Genomic DNA, 8,967 nt, shown 5'->3' with positions numbered 1-8,967 from the left:
GTGGGATAGATGAACCTGCTATAGTGGGAGGTGATTTCAACACAATTGATAGACTCATGGGTGAAGATCTATGTAATGACTCGTATCATGAAGTACGTACTAGACACGAGGAACGTGTGCGAAGGACGTGGAGATGACTCAAAAAGACATAGAAAAGAAAAATTCCGAGAACGGCCTAAATAACTTGTGTTAAAATTACCAAGTCATTGAAGGGTCCATGGCCGAAGAACGGACGTGATGACTCAGAAAGACAAAGAAAAGAAAAGTTCCGAGAACGGCCTAAATAACTTGTGTTAAAATTACCAAGTCATGGAAGGGTCCAGGGCCAAAGAACGGACGTGAACCGTTGGGACATCCAGTTCATTGGACGATGGATGACCAAGGAAGTTGGTGAAAGGACCAAAGGAAGGAAAAGGAAAGTAATGGCCGTGGAAAATGGTATAAAGGACGTAAAACGGACCATGCGAACAGAATGACCACGTACTGACCGAATGGTCAATGTACCCCGGGAAATAGAGGGACCAGACGTAAGGGACGGGAGGTTTAAAGATGGATGAGACAACCGAGTGTCATGGACGAGAAGGTCCGGAGAAAGTCGCAAAAAATTGAGTGTCACGGTCGGAAGGACCGGGAATTGCCGAGGGAAAGGGTCGCAGACGAGTGAATTGTCTCTGCAGACAATTGTGGGAGCTTGGGACGCAAGAGAGACATGGAGGGACGCGGGAAGTGGAAGAGTCTCAGCATGGGAGTGAGATGTCACATGTCGCCAGATTAAGCCTCATTTGCCAGCGAGTGAGATGCACACGCGAGTGGGGGAGAGTACATGCAAAAAATGTGACACTTGTCACTTGATTTTTGCCACTTGCTAAGCCTTGAAGTCGAGCAAAGGGGCTATAAATATCCCTCTTGGCTTCTCACTTTCGACCAAAACCTCTCTAGACAATTAAACTCTGCCCAAATTTTCTCTCAACTTCTTAAAGAAGAAACCTTGTGATTTCGAGAGAAGAGAAGGAAGAGGAGAAGATCTCGGCGAAGAGAGGAGCTAAAGATCAAGGAAGTGCTGTCAGATCGGCGTGGTGTGGTGGAGTTCCTGTAATGACCCTCACCATGAGGTAAATTTCAGAATAAAAACCCTGGCCAAAGGACCTGGAAAGGACGAGGAAAGAAGGCAACGAAGAAAGGTAGAAGAATTGTTGAAGACGTGTTCGAGAAAATGTTGACGGACCGGGAGATGGCCATGTACCATGTACCATGTACCATGTGCCGTACCATGTACCATGTGCCGTACCATGTACAGTGTACCATGTACAATACCGCGAACGTACCACGTACCGCAGGACAGAGTCGTCCGAGGTGTACCACAAACCCGAGACGTACCGCAGAGTCGTCCGTGATCGTGCCGCGACACGAACCTGCACTGCGATGTCATTAGCCAAGCAGACAAGAGTCAAAGAATTAAGGAACTTATGTCTCCTTAATTGACCAATCAAAATTCATGCAAAAAGTGAGAAAATATAATCATTATGTTTCACAAAATTAGCCAATCAAAATGCATGCAAAAAGGAGTGTGAGACAAAAGAAGAAGAAGTGGTCATTATTTAACGAAGTAATGCATGCCTTCACCAAGCATTATCTAGAGGAGAAGAAGTGGTGAAGAATCGACCAAGTAATGCAACTTGATTAAGATGGTAACTTGGTTAAGATACTTGTAAAATTATGAGCTTAAAAACCATAAAAACTCAAGTATCAATCGGTTGGAGTCTTAAGGCGTTTAGTCCGCGAGAAATTTCGGCTAGCGTAGTAAGACTAGGGTATGGCTATCCTCAGACTATTTCCGTACCAGCATGCAGCCGCGTCATGTAACCCATGTGCGTTGAGTTGTAGGGTTGGTATGAAGAGCTTGGAGGTTACTAGGCTCGCTACCCTGGTCGAGGCTGTCTACACGATGGTGTGGCTCGAAGTGTTGTTCTGATTGCATGTCTTTGTGGTTGCAATGCGGAGGTGTTGAGGAGAGGAAGCATACCGAACCCATAAATTAAAACTTGTTAAAAACTTTTTAGCTTTTAGTCAAGTTTTATTGCTTTGTAGTTGATTGATTGCTTGCTAGATTTATTTGCTTAATTAGCTCATTATTCTTCTGCATGCTATCTCTGATTGATTGTTTGATTGTTGATTGCTTGCATGTTTGTTTGCTTGATTGCTTGTTTGATTGCTTGCTTGATTGATTGTTGTTTTGGGGATTTGGGGTTGGGGATTTATTTTCTGCAGGAACCCTGTGATTCACTAAGTAATATTAGATTACTTATGATAAAAATTTGTCTTGCAGGTAACCTTAGAGGGGATTAGAGGGCGTGGTGAACGATATGACCCGGAGTAGTTTTTGTGTCTGTTTGTAAAATCAAGTATGTTTTATATGTAACCGAACCTTTGGCACTAGGCCTTACCTTCGAACTATAATATTTTTGGTAACCATTTTGTAATAAACTCTTTATATATTAATACAATCGGATTTTATATTCGTATGAGTAATAACTGATATAGACTTTGTCTGAATCGGCTCAAAGTCTGGGATGTCACAAGGGTTGCAAAGCCTAAAGGACGTCCCATGCGGTCGGAAACGCCGCCGACGGACTGGCTAAGGGTCCTGATTCGTTCACGAACCTCGGCCGGATCGTTGGTGGATGTTTTCAAGTGGCGTCCCGGGGCGGCCCATGGCCTGTCCGGCCATAGGACGGTTCAGGGGCGTTACAGTTCCAATCGGTCAAAAGTCTCCAAAGCTAAGGTGAGTTGTGGATTTTGGGGGTTGGGAGGTGTGTGAGCTCTCTAGCTCTTGCATCGACCCTTGTGTGTTGCATTAGTTCCTTGTTGCATGTAGATATGTAGATTGCATGTATACAAGAGGGATTTTAAGGGGTTTTTAAAGCATTCTTGGGGGAGAATAGATTTTCCTTAGACTAGATGCAAGTGTGAAATCCCTTGCATGCTAGATCTAAAGGTTTAAAGTGATTTGGGATGAAAGAATAATTTTGCAAATCTCATGCAAGTGTAAAATGCCTTGCATGATGGATTATGGGGGTTTTAAGACTTTTCCAAGGGTGGAAAATAATTTTAAAAATCACATGCAAGTGTGAAATGCCTTGCATGTTCGATTTTTTGGTTTTCTCAGTCATGGGGATCGATGGAAAAATTAGTAAGATTGAGTAATTTGGGAGTTGAATCATGCATATGAAATTTACTTTTATTTTTGCATGAATTTTTGGGAGAGGTTAAACTCCTAGACTTGATGGGAGATCGGTCTAGTTGAGAGAATGTTATTTTCGGTGAGTCCATAAGAGAATCTCCTGTGTGGAAAGAGTCATATAAGGACCCAAAAATATAAGAAGATAAAGTTTAACCTCTAAAGTGGGAAAGGTGGTTGTTGGTGAGGTCATGCGAGAATCTCCGGGGAGGAAATAGCTGCATGTGTACCCAATACCAAAGAAAAATAACCTCATGGTGTTGATGGGAGATCAAACCATTTGGAGTGTTGTTTTTTTAGTCATGTGAGAATCTCTGGAAAGGAGAGAGCCGCATGCATGTGGAAAATATGGGAGTTAGGATGCATGAAAATTTTTATGTTTAAATTGAGGTTAAAACTTTGGGGTTGGGAGCATATAGGATGCATGCATGTTTATTGTTTCTTAAGTTGCTTGATTGTTTTCTTGTGGCTTAAGCCTTGTGTGTGGTGATTGTTTGTTTCTTGCGTGTGATGCTTGCATGTTTGTGTGTGGTATGGTTGTGCTTAATTCTTGGAGTCTTGAGTCCTAGAGTTAAGCGTTGTCCTAGCTAGATCGCGGGTTAAATGTCTCGGCTCTTAGCTAGATGATTGATCTTTGTTCCTGACATGTGTGGAAGTCCGGTGAGCTAATCCAGAGGAATCTCATGGCAGGATTGATTCAGGTCTAGCTAGCTACTAGCCTGAACCGCATGTCGATGCAGCACTGTGTACCTGGTTGTTTGACCTGGGATGGGTGACAACACGGAGGATTTGGGGTGTGTCCGGTTGGTTGCCTTTGTGGTATCAACGCGGAAGAGTGTTGGGACGGAACAGATGATCGATGGGCCCTAGGTTGTGATGGTGTTTTCCTTAGGTTGTGGAGTTGTTTTCCTAGGACGTGTGTTCCCTAGGATGTGAAGTTGCTTTCCTCAGGTTGATTGTGATATCCCTGGGAGAGGTCTGGTTGTGTTAGTCACGGTGTGGATACCTGACTTGGGTGTCAAGTGTGGTCAAGTGATCTTGATGAACTGATAGCCTGTTCCACCTTGGCAGTGATTGCAGGTGAAGTGGCGTGGAGGCCAAGTTAGAGTCAAGGTCTAGACGAGTCGGTTCTTGTTTGTCCTTGCTTGATTGATTGTGTGTGTTGTATGCTTGCTAAGCTTCCGCATTGTGGGGTAGTTGAATGTGTTGAGATAGCATGTTATTGAGGGATAGTATGTTAGAGGGTTGCCTAACTCACTGAGTGATCTTAGATTCTCACCCCTCTCCACAATTGTTTTTCTTGCAGAGAAAGTTTTAAGAGGGTAGTACCGAGTTTAATGGATCAGATAGGATGTTTTCGTGCTGTGTTGCAAAGTCCTTGCTTCTTCTTGTTATTTTTAATTCTCGTATTCTTTGTTAAGTTGGATCCAACGCTTTTATTTTGTATTGTTACTGATTTTGTAAACTTTATTCTATATATAATAAATCGATTATTTTCATACATAATTTGGAGAAATGGAGCTGGTACGGATTAGTCCGGGCCAGCATAACTCCGTGTATGTACCGAGGGTTGCGAAGCCTATGGAACACACGTAGCAGATAGATAACTGCCAGTGAACTGGCTGGGGAACCTAATCCGTTGGTGGAACCTTGGCCGGATCGCTAGCAGTTGTCTGATTGTGACGACCTTCGGGACGGCCCGCGGTTAGTCCGGCCGTGTGGACGGAACGGGGGCATTACAATCTATTCCCAAGGACACACTTTGCAAGGTTTTGGAGTGGGAAGGACGAAATGATGATGAACAATGGATGAAAACTTCGAAAGATGCAGCGAAATGGATAGATTAATGGCGATGAAGGTGAAAGGAATGGATGCAGCGGATTGAAAGGGGAAACGAAATGTACTTCCAAGAGAGATGAAAATCTCTTAGGCTACTCGCTTGAATACAACTTAGATATGACACATTAAGAAGTAAACAAGTTGAGAAGATGTAACATACTCCTCAGATCAAACAAGTAGAAATGAAGTTTTTGATTAAAATGTTTGATGAGTAGCAAATGAGAAATACATGGTGTTTATATAGAAGAGGGAAGACGAAGGAGAAGAGGGGAGAGAAGAAAAGCATGCAAGAGCATGCACAAGGTCAAGCTCATGCAAGGACATGCAAGAGTCCACACTCATGCAAGCTCATGCAAAGTGTTTTGGAAATTACAAAAACATTAAATGCAAAAGAGATAGAAAAATGGGCCAACGCTTTGTAATGGGCCCTGGACCACGACTTGGACTGGCAAAGGGATCTTGAAAGTGTTACTTAGGCCTCATTAAAAACCTTGTCATGAAAACTCAATGGGACAAAACTTGACAAGGGAAAAAGAGTGCATAATCAACACTTAACCCTTTACCGAGCACCTTGTGCTGTGAGCATCGTCCAAATGGTTTGAGCCACGTCTTTTTGCTTCTTGTCCAGCTCCTTAATTATTCTATTGATGGCTTGGTTGAACCTCTTGGATCTTGACCTTGTTAGAGGACCCGCCAGAACAATCAACGCTTCCTCTGATGCTTCCTCTGGTACAGGCTGCTCCTCCAATGCTTCCTCTTGTTTAAGCTGCTCCTCTGCTACAAAATTCTCCTCAGGTCCATGTTCTTTGGTCCATGTTCAGAGCTCACAACAGAAGAATATACAAAAATCATTCTTCAGGTTACTGCTTATTTTAACAATATAAACTTAAAGCTGACACTGAGACAATAGAAGGATCTTCCTCGAGTTGGGACAACCTCTCTTGCACATATTTCTCATATGTTTCTACAACAGAATTGGTTCACCATTTCGTCTTGGATCTGTCGATACGACTTTGGCCCTGAGAGGTGGACATGAGGACCGAGGCCATTACGGTCAGACATACATGCATCGAAATAGGTTTTGCTCCTTTGATGTGCTTCTTCAGTGTCCTAGTAATCTGTCATTGTTTTCCAGAGAGTATTTCCAACCCATTTAGGTTGGCGTCTACTAGTTCTCACGGTACTAACCATGTCTTCAAGCCGATTTTGACAGATGACCTCGAAATTAGCTTGAACAGTCCCAGTTATTAAAGGATCCCAGGTGTGAATTTTCTACAAAAACAAAAAGAAAGGAGCTAATGTAAGTGAAAAGAAGACAAGTAAAGCTATATATGAAGAATAAAGCTATATACAAAGAGTAAAGCTATATGTGAAGGCTATAGGACATAAAACTTTACCGTGAACTCAAGGAAGTATCTCTCTTGTTTTTCCCGAGGCACACATTTCGAGCTGTAGTAGGGAGCTTTGAATTTGTTTATAAGAACTTTAGTAATCTTCCGAACAAGTTTAGATCCTTTGTCACGATGAAACCTCCATACACATGAAACAGTATAACAAGTATATGATCGGCAACAGTCGGAGACACTTAGAAACCAAAACCAAAGGCTACCATTACAATAGTCGACTACGAGACTTCAAAAGAAACAAGATATAATACCAAAACCAATGAGACCTAAACACTAATATGAAATGAGACCTAAACACTAATACCAAAACCAATGAAATCATACCATTGGGTGTTTAGTAAGGGTGTGGGAGAGAGGATGGTGGTGAACTTATCCATGTTTGGCACCACAAACAACACATTTAGAGCCTGCAACATGTCCTCTTGAAGTTTCGGCAACACCGGAGGAGATTCGTCTTGGAAGTTGTTGCCTTGATACGATGGATGCGAATGATGACTGCGAGTCTGAGAGACTTGAACTGGAGAAGGCGGAGGGTCAACTTGAAGAGTGGCAGGATGCGAAGGATTGTAGTGGACTTATTTTGAAGGAGTCAGGTGTACTTGAGGATGCAGTGGGTGAGTATAGGAGTTCTGAAAAAGTTGTTGAGGCGGAGGGTAGTTCCGGATCTGAGCTGCCGTTGACTGTCAATGCAAAACGGGGACTTGTACTTCAGAAGTCTGCAGCGGAGGAGGAGCTTGGACCGCCGGCGTGAAGTTGTACTGACTGGGTAGAGTGTGAGGCCGTTGTTTTGGTGTTGACACTCTGACTCTCTGAGAAAGGTTAGGAGCAACTTTTCTCTTTCTTCCTCGATTAAGCATCATGTGACTAATAGGCGTAGAGATGAGAGTTTGGATCGATTTAGAGATGAGAGGAGATGAGAGTTTCTGGGATTTGAGAGGAAGAAGATAGTGATGGTTAGGGTTTCAAAGGAAGAAGATCGATTGAGAGAGAGGAGATGAGAGTTTTGGGGAATCGAGAGGAAGAAGATCGATTGACGCCTTAGGGTTTCAAAGGAAGAAAATCAATTGAGAGAGAGTTTGGATCATTGAGAGATGAGAGGAGATGAGAGTTTCGGGGAATCGAGAGGAAGAAGAGAGTGACAGCTTAGGGTTTTAAAGGAAGAAGATTGATGGGTTTGGGTTTAATTAGAATTAGTTGGGTTTAATAAGATTTAATTTGGGCCTATAATCTAAGCCCAATTTTTGAAATTCAAATTACAAATATTAACCCATAATTATTTATAAAATACTGAATTAACTAAACAAAAGTACACAATAATCAATATAATTATTCATAACATATTTAACATAAAAAGAATATAAAAAATTACTATGTAATAATACATAATATATTAAACATAATTAAACATACTACTCATATGGTTCTTTGGCTTCTTGTTTTCATCATCAGAAGACGATAAATTACACTGGGATTCATCATTGGATTAGCTTCTTCTACCAAACACTCGACTAAGAGATCTTCAACTGTAGTCGTCAATACAACATCATCATTTTCTGTTTGCAACAGAGTCAGTTCTTTGTTTTCATATTCTCCTGAAATGTTTTCCCTCGGATTTACTTTCAGAACACTTAGCCACTCCCGCTTTGGTTTCTTTGTGTATGGATACAGAATATAGCAAACTTGATCTGCTTGAGATGTTGTTTGCAAAATCACAATTTAGTATGGATAGTTACATTAATTAAAAAATATATCTAAATTATAATGAGTCTTACGTACCTATTTGTTGTATTTTCTCGATGAGTTCACGTGTACAACGCCACTATTGCTCTTCCGAGTCCTTCTACCGATGACATGATCATACCACTTACAATTAAAAAGTGTGATTTTCAAATTGGTCATCTCCTCATACTCAAGTTATATGATATCAGTTAAGTTCCCGTAGAAATCTGCACCATTAGATGCATCAGTGTAATTTTCACCTTTAACACATACACCATAGTTACATGTCTTTCATCCAGTGCCGTGATTCTGCGTATGAAACACAAGCCTCTTGTAAAGTATATTTGACCTTGTGTAAAGGTCCATGCACTATCTCTTGAACCCAAGTAGGAAAGGGATTGGTGGCGTTCCAGTATATAACCAGCATATATATATAATAATAAAAACATCAATATATATATATATATTATAAATGGTATAAATAAATGCATAATATTTGCAGGTTACATGCGTTCTAGTAGACTTACATAATCTTTCACCCACACATGATATTCTTCAGCTCTTTTCGTGGACAGTTCTTTTTTGGTTAATTCTGGATATTTGGTAGAAAGAAAATCCTCCAACATACTAACAAACTAAAATATATATGAGAAAAATTGTGGAGTATACATTTTCTAAATGAAAATGTAAGTTGGGAGTCTATAAGCAAATACCTCTCAATTGGTTGAAAATAGTCACAATTTCGTAAAATATATGTATGTGCGC

At 41.2% G+C, this 8,967-nt stretch overlaps 1 protein-coding gene across 1 annotated transcript; it reads right to left on the bottom strand.

Moving 5' to 3' along the window:
- Positions 1–6,056: 6,056 nt before the first annotated feature.
- LOC147928991 (uncharacterized) lies at positions 6,057–7,343 on the bottom strand. The gene is made up of 4 exons (XM_087486353.1): positions 7,247–7,343; positions 6,808–7,057; positions 6,475–6,607; positions 6,057–6,349 (listed from the first exon to the last, which is right to left on the bottom strand). The coding sequence occupies exons 1-4, from the start codon at positions 7,341–7,343 to the stop codon at positions 6,188–6,190; spliced, it is 642 nt and encodes a 213-aa protein (XP_087342479.1). The 3' UTR covers positions 6,057–6,187.
- Between the last annotated feature and the right edge of the window lie 1,624 nt (positions 7,344–8,967).

This window comes from Camelina sativa, chromosome 14 (assembly GCF_030686135.1).
Source record: "Camelina sativa cultivar CO46 ecotype springtype chromosome 14, ASM3068613v1".
Lineage (NCBI taxonomy): Eukaryota > Viridiplantae > Streptophyta > Magnoliopsida > Brassicales > Brassicaceae > Camelina > Camelina sativa.
Note: the sequence above shows the minus strand (reverse complement) of the source record. Positions and strands in the feature narration are given on the sequence as shown.

Coding starts and splice junctions, on each gene's coding strand:
- LOC147928991 (XM_087486353.1), bottom strand. CDS start 7,343: ATGATGCTTAATCGAGGAAGAAAGAGAAAAGTTGCTCCTAACCTTTCT. Junction 7,058..7,246: donor ACGGCCTCACACTCTACCCA/GTCAGTACAACT, acceptor CTTCAAAATAAG/TCCACTACAATCCTTCGCAT. Junction 6,608..6,807: donor CCCTTACTAAACACCCAATG/GTATGATTTCAT, acceptor ATGTGTATGGAG/GTTTCATCGTGACAAAGGAT.